The sequence below is a fragment of the Papaver somniferum genome, chromosome 11 (genome assembly GCF_003573695.1).
Source record: "Papaver somniferum cultivar HN1 chromosome 11, ASM357369v1, whole genome shotgun sequence".
NCBI classification, from domain to species: domain Eukaryota; kingdom Viridiplantae; phylum Streptophyta; class Magnoliopsida; order Ranunculales; family Papaveraceae; genus Papaver; species Papaver somniferum.
In genome coordinates, this window is record NC_039368.1 from 106,034,864 (window position 1) to 106,056,844 (window position 21,981).

General features: G+C 36.2%; 1 protein-coding gene across 1 annotated transcript; it reads left to right on the forward strand.

The window, feature by feature from the left end:
- The first annotated feature begins 14,717 nt into the window (after positions 1-14,717).
- On the forward strand, positions 14,718-18,692 carry LOC113321168 (calcium-dependent protein kinase 10-like). Its single transcript, XM_026569053.1, has 7 exons — positions 14,718-16,201; positions 16,577-16,720; positions 16,827-16,979; positions 17,259-17,374; positions 17,456-17,623; positions 17,794-18,018; positions 18,210-18,692. The coding sequence occupies exons 1-7, from the start codon at positions 15,331-15,333 to the stop codon at positions 18,339-18,341; spliced, it is 1,809 nt and encodes a 602-aa protein (XP_026424838.1). The 5' UTR covers positions 14,718-15,330; the 3' UTR covers positions 18,342-18,692.
- Positions 18,693-21,981: the final 3,289 nt, after the last annotated feature.

The window sequence follows — 21,981 nt, forward strand, 5'->3', positions numbered from 1 at the left end:
TTTTGTAAGCAGTTCCAAGGGATTCTTTGAACAAATATCAGACAAGAGCAGTGCTAGATTTTTCGATGACATCAAAGCCAATCCAAAAATAAAAATTCACTCTCTTTAACTCTCCACTGAATCAGGAAAATGCACCAGTAATAAAAATTCACTCTCTTTAACATACATTGAGAATTCATCAAAAGAATAGAAAAAAATTCAACTAGAATATTTTTGGACTGATCACCCATCCTCGAAGAGACTCAAGCTAGTTGAAATGGAGTCAATAGTGGTACTATTAGTAAATTGGACTCGTTGGTAAATGACTTGTACGAATGGGGAAACAAATCCTTTCGTCACATTTCTAGAGATCTGGAAATGAGAAGTCAAAAACTAATAGCATTACAAAACAAAGTACATCTGATAGATATTAGAGAAGATGAAAATGAGATTCTTAAAAGATTGAAGTTGTGTTGAAGAGTGATAAAATAGCCCAGCAATAGAGAAATTATTATAATTACATACCCAAAGTTGGAAAAATTACCAAAGATTTACTTCAGTATGTGGTGCATAAGAGGAACAAGAATCACATTTTGTGTCTTAAGACTGAGGATAACAATTGGACTTCTAATGTTGATACTATAAAGAAGTTACTTCTTAACCACTTTCAATCTTCACAAAAGGTACCAATGTATGTTGTACTCACTTTCCTTCTTTAAATTTTAATATGACTACCTCTTTAGAAATAACTCTATTATTTTCATCCCCACTGAGACTAAATTTTGCAAACCCTAAATAAAATAAGATCCTTAAGTACCCCTGGGTCTGACGGATTCCTGGCCATCTTTTACAAAAACTGCTGGCAAATTATGGGTCTTAAAATTACCAGTCTTATTCAAGATTGTTAGATATTATTCTGTAGCCCTGGCTTAAATCATATCAATTTAGCTCTAGTACCAAAAATTAAAAGTTCATCTTATCCTACAGGCTACAAAACTTAGCCTTATGCAATGTTATATATAATGTTATCACAAATTTTTAACTTGTATGTTAAGTCACCTTCTTGATAATCTCATCGCCAAGAATCAATCTGCCTTTATACTTGGCAAATAGATTTTTAACAATATTATCGTTGCTAAATAACTACTACAATATATGAACCATTTAGACTCCATCATAGCTCTTTTCTCAAGCTTGACATGAGTAAGTCATATTGTTACTTATTTTTTGGTTTAACCCACTGGCATAGGTATATCAAGTCAGTTGTCAAAATTAGATGCCAAAACACATTCTTGATTTAGTTTGATCAATTAGTTTCAAACTAGATTAGGTTTAAGAAATATAGTATAAAGTCAAAGCTATCCTTGAAGACTGAAGATTGAAGACTCACGAAGACATCTATGGATAACTTGATTAAAGGTTAGTAACTAATACTTGATTCTCTTGTTTATTCTACCTCTCTATCTATCGAAACAGGTACTCACTCTATGGAAATTCCTATGACGGTAAATATACATTTATGCATACACGCGAGAATATTTGACCCCAAGACTTTAATGAGAATGAACTTTGTCCTGTAAAGGTCCTCATATTGCAGTGAATCAAAATATGAATCTAACCAGCCAAGAATCACTTGATTCCGATTTATAATGAAGAAGTTATGAGTTATTTATTAAAGCAACACTGATGATGTGTGGGTAAGGTTGATTTCGTGAATAGGAACTTGTGCACGGAATTTTGGCAACAATTTAAAAACTAAAACCGTAAATACGTGACTAAAGGCCTATTTTAGTTAAGTGCTTGGTGTTTTCTTTCCTAGACAAGGTAGCTTGGTTTCCAAGCAACCTAGCTTTGATCATTCACTATAAATAGAGGTTTCATATAACCATACAAACCATCTCTTGGAAAATTGTGTGTTAGTTGCATAAGTTTGTTTTTCACATCTTTGTTCTTCATGAACCAATGAGTTTTTGAAGACCTTACCTAGGGATCATAAAGTACAGGCAATTTATCTTTTCTGATAGTTACGAAACCTGTATCTGTTTGTTTCATAAACCCAGGATTTAATAAATCAAGATATCTCTAGATTATTTCTAGATGATCTTTTAAGAGAGAATCAGTTAGGTTTTATTGCCGTTACTACCTCGATATGATATGTTTACCTTGTTAAAAATAACTTATATATACAAGGATTTTCCATATAGGTTCCCGAACGAAAAAGTTATCTTTTTCACATATGATAGAGTGGACTGGACTTTCTAAGTTGTGTTCTCCAAAATTTTGGCATAAGACGTCATTCCCATGAAATTAATGGCCAACTGGAATGATTTTTTAGACCCGAGAGAGACATCTTTCAGGGTAGTCATCTCTAACCCATTTTATTTATTCTTTGTTTCCAAAGTTTAACCTGCATTATGAATAGAATGGAGCATGATACACTTTATTGATGCCATAAGATTAACAGATAGGCTCCCTTTGTGTCTCATGCAATGTTCCCTGATGAAGTGATATTGTTTGACAGTCTTAATAAAAAAAAACAATCTCTCTATTCAGTGTCATTATCCATGCGTATGCAACTTGTTCGGATAGCAAGTTAACTGTAACAAATTTGTCATCATTTAATTCTGAAACCTGATAATATAACTGCTTCATTTGAATTTCTTACTGGAAAGTTTGACTCTAAGATGAAAGGACGGAAGAAACACTCCGTAAATCATGTTGGGAGAACTATTTTGATTCAACATGTCCTTGCTCTCGTACCATTATTCTATATAGCTACTACTTCATTCCCAAGTTTATGATTAAGAAGCTAAATCAAACAATAAGAAACTTATGGTGGGGCAATTTTTGAGAAGTCGAAGTTGATTAAATCATACGAGATTGGTTTATTACTTATAAAGAAAAAAGAAGATCGGGGTTAAGATCACTTGAAAAGTTAAATCAAGCTTTGGTTGCCAAGTTCACATAGAGATTTATCAACAGTCATGACTCTTAGTAAAGCAGTTTGTTGAGGGAAAAATATCTTAGAGACACTTGCTTTTGGGGAGCAAAAAAGACCCATAATTGTTCAAGTACTTGGAGTGACATACTGAATTGCAGATCCTCTCTGAAACTTGGTTACTTGTGGATTGTGGGGGATGTTAAAAATATTAAACTTTGGTTCGATCCTTGGATTACTATTTTGCATGGTTTTAAACCTCAAATTGTTGACACTATTGTTGCTTTCATTCAATTTGTTGCTTAGTGTTTTTAATTAGTAAACTGCTCGACAATTTCTTCACACAAGCCAATTCATAAAAATGCTTATGTTGATTGGCTGATCTGAATACATTTGGTCCTTTCGTTGTTATGGTTTATATTTTATACAAGAGTTGGTCTACCTCTAGGATTTTGGTTCATTATTCTTCAATATCTTCCATATAGGGGTGGATTATTGGCATAAACTTATGCAATAATTTTTTTTTTTGTGCCCTGTTCAATTTGGATTAAATCTCATGTACTTCTTGTCCAATTTCCGTGTCGTTAAAGTTTTTACCAAGAGATTCTATGGGCATTGGGATAAAAGATACTTGTTAATAATATGGATCAATATCATCAATTAAAATCGCATCTTTCTACCTTCCAAGCATATTGCGACAAGGAATCCCAATAGATGTCATTGTCTTACAGTACAAGGAGCGCTAAAGTCATCGTAGTCCTTATACAACTAAAGCAGTGTTATCATATAATGAATTTTCCAATACAAGGCGTTGTGATGTACGTATATTCAGGAGCAACCAATCATCGTATTTGTAAGTTATCAACATGTTGTGCATATTTTCTTTGAATTTCTTATTAATATTAGTGATATCACTACCGTCACAATCCCATTTTAAATTGTATTAAGTAAAGTTTTTGGTTGGTCGTGAGCTTGCTCTACCATACTTTTTGACTCAAGTTTGAAGTGTTTATAATCATAAGTAAACAAACACATACATAAACATAGTTTTATATGTCTCCAACCATTGTTTCTTGCAATGTGCAACTATTTTGGGGTATATGCTTCAATTATCCTCAAACTCCTTAAAATTGTTTTCTTAGGCTTTCGCGGTCATCGACTAAACAAATTTATCCCACTCTTTGAGTAAACACATCCGATTTACTTCATCTTCTCCATATTTCTCATCATCTTTCTTTTATCTTCATCTTCTCTTCATGGGTTAGTTTACTAAGACGTTCATTTTTCTCCTTTGTACGTTGAATACCTTTCTTTAACCTTCCCTTTTGGATATTCCATTTAAAAAAAAATTATGCCTTGGAAAAATATTCCTTTATGACGTGCATTAGTGCTTGCTCATTGTGGATCACTATGACCCAAGAGTTTCTTCCATGTTGTATAACAAATTCAAGGTTTGTAATCACCAAATATAACTCTCGTCCTTCACACGATCCATAAAGCACCATGCTATTGTGAGTGTTTTCTTGTCGGAAGTTTGTCCGACAATGTTCAACAACTGTATATTGTATATGTTCGTCTTGTAAACATAACTTGGTAGAAGCACTGAGCCAATTTTCAACCGTTAAAAAAACGCAAAAAAAGTATGATTTATCTTGTCGTATAATGCTTTATGTTGTTTCACCGTGTATTTTTGTTGGTTCGCCAAACACAAAGATACTTGCATAACCGTATTACCATCATGTTCCAACTTTTTGATAGTTGCTTTGGTCACATAAATTGTAGACAATTAATAAAGGTTATATTGTCATCCATCTTAAACTTGTTGATAAGCTTACTTGGTTAAGTTCCCCAATTTTACTTAGCTTGGCAACGTGGGATGGGGGTGGGTGGGGGGTCCAGCAAGACTTTGCATATCTTTATGGTTATGAAAACCATTAACAAATCTATACATTCTCCATATGTTCTTCGTTCTTATTGAATATAATATCGAATGGGAAACCCCACTTCTTTGACTTAGCCTTGTACCCACTATTCATCTTCTTAGGATACACATAATCCTTTCTCTTGTAACTTACATATAATCCACTATAGTCACAAAACCAATTCAAAACGCTTAAAGTGTGATTGCATGCTTAAAACCATGAGATACATGATTTCCTTTCCCTTCGCAATATCCCTTTCTTTAACTTAATTTTTAGATGATCATTCCTACATGATACAATACAAAAGACCTTATCAGAAGAACTAAGCAAATTATTCAAAAATCTGGATCAAGAAAAGATTTGGTAACGTACTAATTCATTGGCACGGAGGTGAGTACCAGGTTATGACATCTTCAGCTTGATCATAATTTGCAACTACGAGCTATAAAAACATAACTTGTAAGATAATATATGTCAAGCAAACAAACAAAATCAACATGGCTTATGAAATACGACCTGTAGACTCTACCATATTGTCCAACAAAGAGTTATCTGTGCAAAAACACTCAAGCATTCGTCATGGTTAGAATAAATTGACCATAACGACTAATACTTCATTAGGCCAATATTAGATTAAGCAGTCGACATGGTACTAGTTTACAACCATGACAACTTTTTATGTTTAATCAAAATTCTTCATGGTTGTATAAAACTAAGGTGATGACCATTTATTTAAAAAAATGTGGGATATACCTTATGTTGATGTAGTCTGTGTTAAATTACCATGTCGACTGAAAGAATCAGCCGTGTATTAAAACTACTTACCGTGCCGACTCTGTGTAAGATGAAATGATTAAAAAAAAGTTGCCCTCATTAGACGAATTAAACCTGCAAACATCCATTTATTTCCACGTAAAACGTACATCTGATTCTTTGCAGCTCATAATTCTTCATTTGGGTCATTTGTTTCTTCATTTGGCTCAAAAGAACCATCATTTACGTAGTTGCTTTGAGTTGGAGGAATATATGTTTCACTGATCATGCAAATAATCTGAATTTCTTTTATTATTAGCGTACGTTGATTCATCTATTGGAGGTGAAGATTCCCTTACATTAAACTTGTGATTAGAACCATTCATCTTACCAAATTATCAAAACCCTAGCTTTCCCCAAAAAATTCTTCTTCAACTTTACTCTCTCTACTACTAACTATAATACAACTAATCACAACTATCTAAAATTCTTCTACTTTAGTTGTTATAGTACAACTAATCTAATCAAACCATAACTAAAGGAATTAGTTCTAATTAAATAAGGGCATTATAGCCATTAAAAAAAATATAAACATAGAGTTTTGGAATCTACTCAAAATGAACCTATTTTATCTTATTAACTAGTCTCCAATTAAAGGGTAGTCCGTCAACGAGCCAGTTAAAAAAATGTCTAAAATTTCCTTCCCCAGTTTACACGGTAGTTTTATGTCACACGGATTTGGTACACCCCATGTAGTGGAGAATAAGGTCAATAATTAACTAACTCAATTCGCGTCTCCGACAGGAAGATCATCTCTGGTAAAATATATGGGGTCAAGAAATGTCTTTATATAGAAAATGGCAATATTTCTAATCCCAAAAAGTGTTGGTCAAAAAATTGACTCTTACCTCAATAAATATTGGTGGGTTTGCAGGTAAAAACGGTTTACTAGTTTTTGAGGTAAAACTAGTGGAGTATGTAAGTGATGGATGAATCAAATCATCTAAACCTTTAAACAAATGTTGCTTGAGAGTACTTTGAGTTCAAGAGACTAATTTGTAGGATTCTGGCCTATACCAAGATATTGTCCGTTCAAGATTCAATTCAGTCACAAGGAAGGAGAAGGGTCAGTCTATAGGGAGAGAAGATGAGAATGTGAAGAGGTCAATCTAAATTGATTGATTAATGTGTGATGTGTTGAACTGATTTGAATATGATTTCTCTATATAAGACGAGAGAGATCTTTTGTAATTGCTTGATAATTGACTGTCGTAGGTTCGCTTACGTCGAGTCTTACTTTGTTCTTGTTGTGTTATCAAGTCATAGGTTGAGGAACCTATTTATAGAATAGGTAGTTAGCACATCAATCTCCTTTTAAGTGGTAGCGTTTGAAGAGAGTGGAAGAATGGGGAAGTAAGAAATCACATGTAAACCAGTTCCACTTTGCGTGTGAGACTTGGTTGATTGACCATCCACTATCCCATCCACTATCCCATTCACTCCTTTAACTACCAGCACGACTTCCCCATATTTCTCATCAGATGTATTGCACATCGTACATGTTGTAGGTCTCCATACCAAAACCCTAGTGAATATCCCCCCATGTGACATGAATTGATATCTCATGTGAAAGTCTACTTTGAAGACGTATTTTATATGGTTAATCGTTGTCCTAATTAGACTATGAGTCTTAATTGATAAACTAAACATAATTCATAATTCATGGTTATGATGGATGAAGCATGAAGTGTCTGCTGAGATAGCAACATGATTTGTGGACCATAGACATTGAGTCTAGTGGGTCACTGATGATTGTGACATATCATTGTGCTAGCTGAAGCAGAAATGATAATCATATGATGTGTCAAGCATTTGACAGGAAGTCATATTAAGATGATTATTATTGAATGATCATAGAAGGTTCATCCTCGATCCAAATGTCATGAGTAAGTCGAATGACAAGCAGGGAGATTATAATATTAAAATAATAGTCAAGTGATGAACCATCTGAGTATTGGTAGATGAACTAATAAAACACCGATAGCTGGATCAGTATGAAATATTACCTCTCGAGTATTGATGGTTGAATCAATATGAGAAATATTACTCCGCAAAGCAATTGATAGTTGAACCAATACAATATTAAAAAAAATATTGGTAGCCGGACCGAGTATTAAATAATTAATTAAAATATTGATTGTTGGATCAATATAAAATTAATAGTGTTTTATTGTTGTTTGAACCTGTTCAGAATTATGCTCTGTGGAGCATTGGGTTCAAAATCCTAATTTTGATAGATGTGAGTATCAATCAATGGATGAAACGGGACTAGCCATTAGTGGTGATGAACCGACCAAGTGGCGCCCAAGTGCTTTGCTAAGCATTTACCAAAGACAGTTGCAGAGCGGAGCAATGATGATTAATTGATGATTAACCATAATTAAAATAGTGCTCTCCGGAGCATTAGGTAGTAAAACCTAATTGTGGTGGAGAGAGGGACCGACTAAGGGGGTGCTAGAACCGGCCATTGGTGATAGTGAGACCAATTAGTGGTGTATGGATGATGGTTCAAGTTGATGGAAAGAGTTTGAACCAAATATGAACTATATATGATTATTAGGTAATTAATCAATGAATGGTGTAGGACCGGATATTGGTAGCCAAATGACCGAGTATAGTGGCTTGCACGTGTCACCATGTCATCCGCGGACCTCTCCTGAGAGTTTTAGTATTTTCTGATGGTCGATTGAGTATTATATTGTGTTTTCGGATGAGTTTGATCTTGACTGAAACTCTTGATTTTGCTCGGAGGATGAAGTAGATTTTTGCTTGAAAGACCAATATTTGGAAATATTAAAATAATATTATTTTGATATTGTTATGGTAGAAAATCATAATGGTTGCAGGACCACTTGCTATGCAAACCATATGGTCCATATAGAAAGATTTGAGAAAATACGGAAAATCAAAAAATTTAATTGAAAGAGGAAACCCTAAAAAATAAAATAAACATGAAAGAGGTGGGGGTGGGGGACTGAACAAACGGCAGCGTGGCCGGCCGGTTGTATGTCCCCACCCATGTATTTCTTTTCTTTTATTATTATATTATTATTTTCTCTCTCTTCCTTTCCTCTTTTGATTGATCTTCCATATCCTTGTTCATCCATGTTCTTGGATGCTCTTTGGATCATTATTATTAAATATATCATGCCTTTTACTCGGGGCTTACTGAATGGTGGCCCTTATGCCCGAAAGGTGAATATTCATTACTAATCCATGGAATTTAGCCGGTAAAAGCCATGAATTGAAGTAAAAAAATATTAGGGTAAAATAGGATATGTTTCTAGGAACTTATCTGATAAATATTCAACACTAGATTTAATTAATTAGTCACTCTATACTAGTAGGTAATATGTGTAGGAGCATTTAATTGATTCAGATATGAGATGACATCATCATGTTTCTTCTGAATATTATTCTGGGATGAGTTACAGCACCAGAGACATCTTTCGGTTGAATTTTCAATATAGAAAGAGATGCTCAGCCGCTCAACACAAGTGATAAAATACATGGAATATCCAAAGCTCTGCCTCAGATGCTCTAACATTGTTGTGATGGACCGAAAAATTTACGCCTAGCGCGCCAGGGCGCGCAGGCCATAACTTTCCCGATGCGCCATGATGATGCTACTTACCGTGCCTTAAAACTAGGAAAATACACGTCCATTTTCTCTTGCAAGCATGCTCGTGGAGCATGATGCAGCTAACTTAGCTTCCACACTGTTCCATCTTACCCTTGTTCTGCGAAGGGTTTAAAGCCTTGAAGGCTATGACCGACGCACCTTAAATGCATTGCTTCAATGTAGGAAATTTATCACTGAATTCCTATGTAGCTGAGTAACCGTCATACTGCCGAGTCTTGTCCAGGCATAAGGCATTCCTTGGACTTACGCCTAGGCCATTGCAGTCCTAACACTACCCTTTAGCTCGGGCATTGCTGAAATCATGCAGTTTTCTTGCTCGTGCCAAGGGTGCATCAGTCGGGTTCATGTCGTACTCTCCTTAGACTTATGCAAGCTCCACTAACTTGCATATCGATGTAGCTTACTTTCGAGGCCATGCCCAACGCACCATTGGTACATGCCTAAGTCAAAAGCCTTGATAGGAAGTATGAGCGTCCAAGGAATGGAATTCAACTAGCCTCATCAAGTATGGCCACAATCATCTCTTGCATCGAGCTACCGAGCCAGATGATATGAGAGGCCAAATTGCCGTAATCATCTCACAATTAGATGATATGAGCGACAAAGTGCTGGACCGGCAATGCTGCAACTCATTGCGGCTTCCTACGTACCCTTCCCTACTCTGAAGGGATCAATCACATACCGTAATTCATCCTCGAAGGGACAAGAAACTTAATACAACTCGTTTGCAAGACCGTGACCAAGCAATAATGGTAATGGCGTAGTTCGTATAGGTCGTTCCATGAAAATGCATCCAAGTGATGAATACTTGGTCCGCGGCATGGCATAGTGATGCCCATGCTTAATACGCTCCGTTGGCAAGGGTACGCGGCTATAAATGAGGCTTAGGCATCATTTATACTCTTCCGTCTAAGCTATGAAGCTTACTTGGTGCATAGTCCGCATATGCACCCTCAACCAACTACCCCTCCCTATATATGTTAACTTGACATTTTTACAACTTAAATTATGGGATCAAAAATCATTCATCAACTCCCAACTTCGTGATGGACGCACCTTATATTATGGCCAACTGCAATGTACGACCGTGATGGTTGTACATTCAGTTCTGGCTCACAGGCCAGTTCCAATGCCCGGCCTCGATGGCTAAACATTTCCTGATCCAGGTCCATTGTAGGACCGTGACGGCTGTATTTCCGGTTTTGGCCCATAGGCCATTCCAATGTCCAGCCGTGACGACTGCACATTCCCAAGGCCAGCCTACTCTGGCCTGTTACGATATTGGTCATAGGCCAATAACCTGTGTAATACGCCGTTGTGGAGCTACTTTGTTCTAGGCCAGCCACCCAACTGGCATAATGCACCTTTTGATGCAAGATTGTCCTTTGGCTATTATAGCTTGGTACCATATTATCCTTGACCAATATGCCCACGCGATATGCCATTTTTTGGCAACGTATTGGCCTAGGACAATGTTCCTTTTACTACACAGCGGATGCTTTGGATGAAGCTTCATCTCAGGCTATGGTGCATCTCTGAGCATGCGCCATGTTAAAAACACGAGGCGTTACAATTGCAGTCATGTGTTATTGATTTATGAGGTTACAGAACTGCAATTCACTTCTCTTGCGGTGAAGATATGATATTTTCTACATCAGACTGGTCAGAGATACATATTTTCGTATACGGTTTTACGAATTTAGCCATCGTCGAAAATCCACCATTAACAATGGGGATATGACATAAGATTAAAGAAGATAATATGCACTTGTTGGCTTCAATTAACATTTGAAAAACGAAGAAAGAAGGGGTACTTGGATTCCTAACTAGGAAAATTAATAATCTAGCTATGATGGCCAAAAGTGTTCGTAGGATGCTTGAGAATCCAACCTATCTCCTAGCTCAAATACTTAAAGCTAAATATTATGCTAAAGGGGAAATGTTAAATTCCAACTGTCCACTTACTGTCTCTTGGGTATGTAAATGCCTTCATAACACCGTGAGTAAGACTAAACCATTCATTTAATGGGTGGTGGAAGAAGGAGATTTTATTGATCCTTGATGTGACAATTGAATTCCTGGGATATGAACATCCACAGCAAGACCAAATATTGTTCCTGACATAAATCTAAAGGTGAAGGACTTAATAAGTCGGGATACTAGGGGATACAACAAACCTAAGAAATGTATTTGATCAATCTTCAAAAGAGAAGATTAAACAGATTCGCCCTTCCCTTGATCTTTTTGAAGATTAGACAGATTCCCCTTTCCCTTGATCCTTCTACTAGTAGAAGGATTTGGATCCCACCTAAGGATGATAGTTTTTTTTATTAAATATGCTTATGCAACTCTCGGTGTAAGTGGTGACACTAGTAATGATGATCTTTGGACTTCTATTTGGAAACAAAAAATACCCTATATAATCCAGTTGTTTGTCTGGAAAGCTTAAAAAGGAGGCCTATCGGTCAAAGAAATTATCCATAATAGAATACATACCCCGGCCTATACATGCCCAAGGTATATAATGGAAACCGGATTAATTATGCATGCTTTGATCCTTGCAAAGGTCTTATAAGAGTATGGACTCTGCTAAGCATTCAAAAAACAAACTTCCAGGATTCTACCTTAATTTGATGGAGAAGATACTAGGTGCAATTACAATGATGGGGATTCTGGGATTCTACCTTAATTACACCCATATCAAAATCAGTCTAGCAGAGCAGAGCATTTCCTATTATTAGTTTAACTTTTATATCCTCACTTGCATCTATGCAATAACTCTGAATAAGATTATTTCTCCCTGGGTGTCTTCGCCTAGAGATTTGGTTAAAACTAATACTGATGGGGATTGGATTCTTAACTCTCTGAATGGGTGAAAAGGTTTTATAATTAGAGATTTAATTCATAGTTCCATATTTACTGAATCAACTAACTTTATATGTTCTTCTGTAGAAAAAGCAAACATATGCCATTAGAGATGTCTTGAAAGCTGCAAAGGAGAAAAAGATCGATCAGATCATTGTAGAGAGTGACGCAACAATGATTACTAAGAAAATTAATAAGAAGATTTTCTTGGGGGATCTCTATACTCATAGTCTTAATCATGAAATTAGAATCCTAAGTTCGAGTTTTCAGTCTATCTTATTTGTGTATGCTCGTCTTACTTGTAATGGAGTTGCATATGGACTTCCCCAATGTACGTCATATGGCATGATCAGGCCCGCCAGTCTGGATACCTTCCCTTAGCGGCAATCATAGGATGGAGTAGGCGTTTGTATTTATGTTGATTATAAAAAAAGGGTATTTTGCATTACCTCCCCTAACAAGATTGCTAATTCGCATTACCTACCGTACAAAGATTAAATTGGCAAAATCTCATTTCTTTACATATTTCGTCAAAGACCAGTTAGCTAAGTCACCATCTTTGTAAAAGTGGACCAAAATATACACGTGAAACGTCGGTTACCCAAAATACCCTCACATATAAAACAGATCTTAGACACGTATGTGTCATTAGACGAAAACATCTGACGGTTCTGCACCATGTCAGATAATGGATGGTTTAGATTTATCACCTTTTTGGTAGCCGTTGAGGATCTAACACTTGCTCTTTCGTCTCTATAACTACTCCTCCATCGAGCGGGAATAAACAATATATGGAGAGAGAAAACTGAAATCAGTTTCAGAGAAGAAAAATCACCAATTCTAAGTGAGGGTTTCGTCAAAAAGAAGGATAAATTGATCGGAGTGGGAAGAAATCAGTTTCCTTCACTTGCTCTTTCATATGTGTTATTAGAGCTTAGTCGCGCTGAATTAGCATCGAAATCGATTGTAAGTATTTTGCATTTTTAGGGTTTTTGTTGTTTCAGTTTGTTTTTCATTTTAATGATACAATATACGATTATGGTTACGATTTTGATGTGAATCACATTTTTGTTGGGTTTATACTATGATGCTCTGATTTAAGGATATTTTCTATGACTGATTCAGAAGCGAAATCATATGTTTGTGATGTGATAGTTCAGTATAGGGTTTCTGTTATGTCATGTAGTGTAGGATTTGGGTTTTTTTTAATTGATTTGGCATGATTTCAGGTATGAATTTTAAATTTTACTTATGCTCTGTTTTTTTCCCCTGTGATTGTGTTGTTTTATATAAAAATATGATAAATAAGATGTTATTTATATGTTATGATGTTGATTCTGGTGGTAAAATTGATTTAGGGTTTGGGTTATGTTGCAGTGAAAATATTGATTACATACACTATGATGGAAAATGACCTAGACAACAACCTATTGGTGGGTTCAGTCTCCTTGATTACATGAATGGAAAGGAGGTGTATTGGCCTAAGTATAATGGAGATATTTTGAACATGATTGACTTGTTAGACAATGTGTATGCATGTATTGAGGGGTTAAATGGAGAGTAGTGTCTATTCCAGAACTTGGAGAGTGGTTTTATGTATGATGTTGTGGATGATAGAGACTTTCTTAAGTTTTGGAATGAATCAGATCAAGATGTGCCTAACGAAGTTCATTTGTTCCCCATTCATGAGGGACCACTGAATGTTATAGTATCAAATGAAGAAGTTGAGGTGAATAGTGAAGTTATTTGGCCACTGACACAATCTCAGACAGAGCCATCTGTTACTGGTTATATGTTTGAAGATGAATAATCAAGTCAGCATAGCACAAAAGTATCAGAAGATGATCCAAGTAAGCATGCCAATCAGCATACAAGTCAGACTCCACCAGAGCAGAATGTTAGACTCCACCAGAGCAGACAAGCCAAAAATGTTAAGATACCTCCCTTTAGTAAATAAAGAAATTTGTGTTACCTCATTTAATGGTGGTTTTACTTACATCGTTGTAGGAGTTTGAAGATAAATCACACATATTTTTGTTTGCACTTCAGAAGTGGCGAAGATGTATACTATTGGTTTTGTTGGAAAACAACATATTTGGTGACAGTAGATTTGTGAAAAGGAGAAAAAAATTTCCTCTGCAAATCTGGTTTATATACAACTGACCATTGAAGACCAAATTAGAACGTTCAACGTTCGATTTCTTAGAAAAATCTGACCTCCCATTTTTTATGCTTTTCAGCCCTACACGTGTTTGATGGTACGGTTTGTACTTTTTTGTCAAAGGGTATTTTGGGTAACTAAAGTTCCACGTGTATATTTTGGTCCACCTGTACAAAAATGGTGACTCAACTAACTAGACTTTGACGGAATATATAACGAAACGAGGTTTTGCTAATTTAATCTCTATTCCAGAGGTAACGCAAGTTAACAATCTTACTAAGAAGGTAATGCAAAATACCACAAAAAGAAAAGAAAGAAAGAAAAAGAAAAGTAGTATTTAGCATTGGTTAACTCTAGTTTAGACAGACGCCTAAAATTAGTAGTGTAGTTTGATCCTAAATTTTCTGATTGCGCGTTTTCTTCTTCTTTGTTTTCGTCTCTTGGTTAACAAAATGTCGTCGTTCACAACATGTTTGAATAATATAACAATTAATCAACTCTTAATGAAAGAGGAGAAGAAAGAAAAACGAAAGAGAAATAAAATAGAGTAAGGAGGAAACTTCACAACTCCTCTCCTTCTTCGCTTTCAGACATCCGGACAGACAGACAGACAAGACAGACCTGGTAAACCTCAAATCTTCTGTCTTTCTCCACAAATCAACTGGCTTCTTCTTCACCTGTCTCTCTCCCCTGTCTTTTCTTTTGCTTATCACTACAAATTCGATGTAGAATTGTTCAAATTGCTTAATATTAATGTGCTCTTGTTAAATCTCTAGAAATCACACCTGAAATTGAAGATTTTGACAGGTTTTGCTTATATCTACTACTAGATTATCAATTAGGTAGTTAGACAAGTTAAATAGAAACATTTTCCCTTAATCTCATGAAAATGAATCATTGACTTTTTATGGTTTATAGTTACTCATTTATGAATCTGTAAACTTGGGAATCATTTAAATGGTGATATAGGAAGAGGGTTTGAATATATTTTTTTGAAAGTTCAGAAGAAATGGGTAATACTTGTGTAGGACCAAGAACTGAAAAGAATGGTTTCTTCGAATCTGTTTCTGCTGCAATGTGGCCGTCTCGTGCCGTTGAAGATTCCGCTCCTTCGACTCCAGGAGCAACATCAAGAAAAGGCGGAGGAGAAACCACTGTTGAAACAACAGTAACAACAACAACTACCACTACAACAACAACATCATCATCTGATGTTTCTCCACCACCAAATAAACCACCAGAGCAAGTTAAAATCCCTGATAAAATAGAGAAAACCGAAGATACACCACCACCACCAGCACCACCAAATCCACCACCTCAGAACCCGAAAAAACCACATCACAAGAGAGTAGCAAGTGCTGGTTTACTTGTAGATTCTGTCTTACAAAGGAAAACCGGTAACATAAAGGAGATTTATACCATGGGAAGGAAACTAGGACAGGGTCAATTTGGGGTTACTTATCTTTGTGTAGAGAAAGAGACGGGTAAGGAGTTTGCGTGTAAGTCCATTGCAAAGAGGAAATTAACAACGCAAGACGATGTTGAAGATGTTAGGAGAGAAATTCAGATAATGCATCATTTGGCAGGTCATCCGAATGTTATATCGATTAAAGGGGCTTATGAAGATGCTGTAGCAGTTCATCTTGTTATGGAATTATGTGGAGGAGGGGAGCTTTTTGATAGGATTATTCAGAAGGGACATTACAGTGAAAAAAAGGCAGCCGAACTTGCTAGGGTCATAGTGGGAGTAGTTCAAACTTGCCATTCTTTAGGAGTTATGCATCGAGATTTGAAACCCGAGAATTTTCTATTTGTTAATCAGAAGGAGAACTCACCCCTTAAAACTATTGACTTTGGATTGTCGATATTCTTTAAGCCAGGTAATCATAGAAACTTCATTCTCTTGTAGTTTATCTCCATCATACACTTACATTTCGTTTTTGTAGACTTTACTGCATCGTGAAATCTGGATTAGATTGACTTTTTCATGCATAGGCTGAATAAATATGGAGAGACTTGCCTAACTGTTGTAGTGCATTTGACTCATTGGGCAAGATGCCTGTGAAAGTCTCATTGAGTCCCTGCGTCAGAATAAAAATTTCAGTTAGCTTTGCTGGATTTTGTGGACTCATGCTAGACCTGGATACAAATCCTAAGAGTGATATTAAATGCTATCTGGAAGTTTCTCTGTGGTGGTATATAATGATATGACATGATTTGTCTTTCGTTATAATTTTGTAATCCTTCTCTTTCAGGCGAAACATTTTATGATGTTGTTGGTAGCCCATACTATGTTGCTCCAGAAGTTCTTCGGAAGCGCTATAGTCCAGAGGCAGATGTTTGGAGTGCTGGAGTGATCATATACATTCTGTTAAGTGGGGTCCCTCCATTCTGGGCTGGTGAGTGTTTTCAAGTTTCAAAAAGTACTATAGTTGATAAGTATGAATTCTGAATTTCAGTAATCATCATGAACTTATTATTATCTCTGCATTTTTTGTGATGTAGAAACCGAGCAAGGGATATTTGAACAGGTCTTGCATGGTGACCTTGATTTTTCATCAGAGCCATGGCCTAGTATATCAGAAAGTGCAAAAGATTTAGTGAAGAGAATGCTTATTAGAGATCCTAAAAAGCGGTTAACTGCACATCAAGTACTATGTGAGTTTATCTATCTTTTGCTTACCACTAGAGGTTACTTGAGTAGTCACTGGGTACACATCCCTACTTTTATGCTCAACTGGTTAGATTCCTCCAAAGTAAGTTGGCATGTATAAAAGAGCTAATTCAACCCACTGCAAGAACTTTATTTTTTTCTAAGTAGAAATCTACAACACAGTTAGAGTAGCATTGATGTTGTTCCTTCAAATATGGCTTAGCATTTTTCTGTAAAAAAACATAATTCCTGCATTACTTACATCTGGCTTGTTTTTGTGGCAGGTCATCCTTGGGTTCAGGTTGATGGGGTAGCTCCTGACAAGCCTCTTGATTCTGCAGTTCTAAGTCGAATGAAGCAATTCTCTGCTATGAACAAGCTCAAGAAAATGGCCCTTCGAGTAAGTGCATACCTGACTTATTTAAATGTTGGATCTGGGTTGTTCAAGAACTGAATATAAACAAATTGCTGTTATGTTTAGGTGATTGCAGACAGCCTCTCTGAAGATGAAATCGCTGGACTTAAAGAAATGTTCAAGATGATAGACACAGATAACAGTGGGCAAATCACTTTCGAAGAGCTAAAAGCTGGGTTGAAAAGAGTCGGGGCCAATCTAAAGGAGTCCGAGATGTATGCTTTAATGCAAGCAGTAAGTATCAGCTCAGCTCTGTGAGTTAAGTTGCACAGAAGCTACAACAGTTTCATGTATTTTTGTAAAATCAGTAGTGCTACTTTTTTTAAAAAAAAAATCAGTAGTACTATGGCCAAGGGTTATTTTCATGCTTTCTATCTCTAATTCCTCCTTCGATGGAACTGCAGGCTGATGTTGACAACAGTGGCACAATTGATTACGGAGAGTTCCTTGCTGCCACATTGCATCTAAACAAAATTGAAAGGGAAGATCATCTATTCGCAGCTTTCTCATACTTCGACAAAGATGGCAGTGGCTATATCACGCAAGATGAGCTTCAACAGGCATGCGAGGAGTTTGGGATTGAGGATGTTCGTATAGAAGAAATGATCGGAGAAGTTGATGAAGACAATGTAAGTTGTTTAGCTTCACTACTTCTCTATGTTCAGTTATATTTGTACGTCCTCTGATTTGATTATGCAACGCCACGGAGTAAGTTAAAATAATCTATTTTAGAACTGAACACTAGACATGTTTAATATTGAAAATGGGTCGACTAATTTGGGTGTCAATCAAGCTTCTAATCTTTTACATGTTTCATCAGGATGGACGCATAGATTACAATGAATTTGTGGCGATGATGCAAAAAGGAGACGTCATCGGTTTTGGTGGTAAGAAAGGTCGGCAAAGTAGTTTCGGCATTGGGTTCAGGGACGCACTAAAAATTGGTGGTTGATATGTAGAAGAAAAAACAATGTTGAGGCTCTTATAGTCTAATTACTTATTCAGTAGTGTCGCTTTTCATCATTTTTCCTACAGATTTTGAGATTGAATAGGATCACCAAGTGTGCATAGAGAAACAGAAGTCTTGTTCTTTTCAGGGCATCAAAATATGTCGACATTGAGGTTACACGGAGGGAATTTTGATGTTAAGCATTTAGGTTGGAAAGAACAATACAAAGATTCTTGTATCACCTGTAAGGAACTGTTGGTGGGTTTTCATACTTCTCTGGAAAGCATCAGAAACGTTGTAAAGGCCTTTTTCTTGTAGACGTTTTTTTGTTATTTTAAACCTGGTTTCCATTTATACCTGGCTTCGGTTCTGTTTAGCAGAACTGTAGTCTCTAGGAGCCATCTCATGGAACTGTGAGAAGATGATAGACTATATGAAAGGGCAATATGAGCTCAATGAAGTGGCAGTGTCACGCAATATGAGCTGAATGAATTGTAGGACTACACACTACATCATGCAACACAAATCTTATTCTTCTGTGACTTCTCAAGTCAAGGAAATAACAACAGCTACTTCAGCCAAGAAAGTAAGAAGTTATATTTAGCAAAAAAAAAAAAAAGCCTTGGGAGGGGGTCTTTTCCTAGAAGGACCAGTTCTTATGGAGTGAACAAATCATAGTATGGACTCCACAAAAGAGAAAAAGGTTGGGCAAACAGGTAAATTTAATGGGTTGCCCATTCCGGTTCTTGGGTAGCCGCGCGTCTCGTCTCTGACCGTGCGGGTTACCACAAGCTGCCGACGGTTTTACTGAATCCGCGCGCGGTCCATGTAAATCCACCGGCGTCTTAAGTGAATCCGCGCGGCCTTTGGATCTGATTTTCATCATCCAACGACTTTAATTCTTTTCCCTATAAATTCAGCTCATTTCAACTAAAAATTCATACCAATTTTTTCTCTTCACTTACTATAATTTGTAGAAAGATGCGTCCACCCGTGTTAGTTCAACGAGCTCAGTATACTCGAGAAGAAGATTTAGAAATTTGTAGAAACTATGTGTTGTTACAAACTCAGCTTGTTAAAGCACACTATCCGGGTGTGAGTTTCTGGAAGGATATCTACGAGAAGTTCTGCAGCGACACCTTTAACCTGAGTCGTCGTGCTATCTGCGAAATAGAAAATCGTTTTTAAACAATTAAGAAAGAAGTGAGTGAGTTTGTAACTTTAATCAATAAGCCGATAAATATAGACTGAAGGGTGAAACTGATGTTGAAATGGTCAGAAAATCTTTGGATGAATGGCGAAGATGGAAAAGTATGGTTTGTCGTTTCCAAAATTGTTCCTAAATCCTTAGGCAGTTGGACACGTTCAACCCTATCTTGTTAGATGTTGTTCCACCGAGTACGTAATGCTTAATTTATATATATGTAATTTGATTTGAAAGAAAGAAAGCACTACTTTTCATTAATTAAGATTAGAATTACATTCGTAGCATAATTAAAAGTTACAACTCTTCTAATGTGGATCCTCATTTCCTTCTTCACCATCATTCCTTTCTCCAAGATTTGCAATGCTCCCGCTTGCCAATAAATTTGAGAATTGACCTATATCTCCTCCGTAATTTGAGATGGCAGGAGAGGGTGTTTGTACACCTGAAGGTCCTACAAAAGTGGAAAAAGTTGCTTGTGGTGGTGTAACATGATAATAAACCTCAGGGCGAGAATGGTGTTGAAAGGTGTCTCGGATCTGGTTGAATTACTTGATGTTGGGAAACATGCACAGTCTTATTCTTATGTATCCGGCACTTTTGTTTCTCCCATCATTTATGTACCATCACCCTCGTGCCATGATGCGTTGCTCCTAAAAGTACTGCTGGAGTGATCACAATCATTAGGATTTATAGTTGGGCTAAACCCAAACATGGTATCCGTCTGCCATTTCCAAAATGTTTGCATGTGCAAGCTCGCCATTTGTTGATTTAACCGATATAAATTCTTAAGCTCTTGTTTTAAATGATCTTTACTAGCCTCCATATTGTAATATGGACATGTCCGTTCCATAGCTTTAAAAACAACAGGGATTGTTATCAGCTCGCCTTGTGAAGTTATGCTTGGAAACTCCCAATGTATTTTAAGTTTATTTGATGAACACGATGAAAAACTTCCACTTGTAGTTGGGTAAGTTTATAAAACGTGGTTCTTCTAGAGGCGGCTTGTTAGGAATGAATTGCCTATTACGATCCATAGTTTCTAACGCCGGGAAATCAAATCTATAGATGTGCATGTTATGAACACCAATTGTATGCTTCGCAATCGTCCGGTACTATTGCAGATATTGTGCTTCGGTAATATGAGATTGAGTATTTAATTCATACCTCTCTCATGGATGTTGTCGCAATCTATCATAATATGATGCGGAGACTTCCGTCATTTTTGGAGGATTGATCGCATATGCAAAAGTATGATGTAACTGGAAACGTAGTCTTTCTTCCAAATACCAATCACCTCTGTTCATTTCCAGGGTATAAAAAACAAATCTAATCAAGAATAGTTGTACCTACGGATCTGCGAACACAGAAAAATCGTTGTAAGGATGAAAAATGACATCTTTGCGTCTCCGGGTCATTTTTTGATGCCTATCAACAAAACTGGAAAGATCTCTTTCGCTAATGGTGTCTCTTTCCCAATTATTCTTATGGTATATGTCCATTATTGGAACTCTACGGGTATTGTCTCTAAGAATTGTTTTACCAATACGAAAGTAATACTATAAAGGAAAAACCACCAAGTACACGAGCATCCAACGTCTCTGAGCAGCGGAATTCATCATCCTAAATAAATAAAAACTTTAAGGAATGCTATTTCAATATGTATACAAAATTTTGTGAATAACAAAAAAAATGTTTACTCTTATTGAAATAGCACTCCTTAAAGTTTACACATGTGTTTCAATTGATGAAAGACCAAAAACAAAAGCATACAAATATAAGTTAATATATTGACCATTTTTTTTGTTCATAAAAAATACTTAATTTGAACATCATAATTTAAATAATTACCTCGATGATGCCCCAAAAACCAGAAAATTTCTGAACACCTATGAATGTCGCATCGAAGGCGTTGTATAATTATGCTAAAATTGTAGACCCCCAATCATAATTTGGTGCAGTATCAATATGTTGTAATAGTTCAAGCCAACCAACGTGAGCAACTGTGTTAGAGTTAGGAAAGAACGTCTGACCCAATGACCATAAGAGAAATACTCTTTCGATTTCCTCATATTCATCTATATTTCTTGGTGTTCCTTTTTCGTAAGGAAAAACTTCAAAGCTGAACAATGTATACCACCTCCTTTCAACTCTCTATGATCTGCTCATATAGTTGATTCTGAAAACAAGGGAAGAAGCATTTTCCGTCTATCACCGCTTGCCCATCCGTTTTGGAATTCCATAAGTGAAATACAAATTAAGGGGGTAATTTCTATGACAAGAATGATATCATCTAATTAATTGTTCTGCAATAATCAATAATTGCTCAAAAATAAATCTTAATTTTTTTTTGATGCAAAAATAATAAATAAATTTTAATTTATGTTAAACAAACTTATTGATTTCGAAGTCCATGAAATAGAATGTGTGCGTCGTAGG

Bases quoted from the DNA above. Each gene is read 5' to 3' on its own strand.
- LOC113321168 (XM_026569053.1), top strand. From the start codon at position 15,331: ATGGGTAATACTTGTGTAGGACCAAGAACTGAAAAGAATGGTTTCTTC. The intron at 16,721-16,826 runs GTGAGTGTTTTC...TTTGTGATGTAG, and splicing joins GGTCCCTCCATTCTGGGCTG to AAACCGAGCAAGGGATATTT. The intron at 17,624-17,793 runs GTAAGTATCAGC...ATGGAACTGCAG, and splicing joins TGTATGCTTTAATGCAAGCA to GCTGATGTTGACAACAGTGG.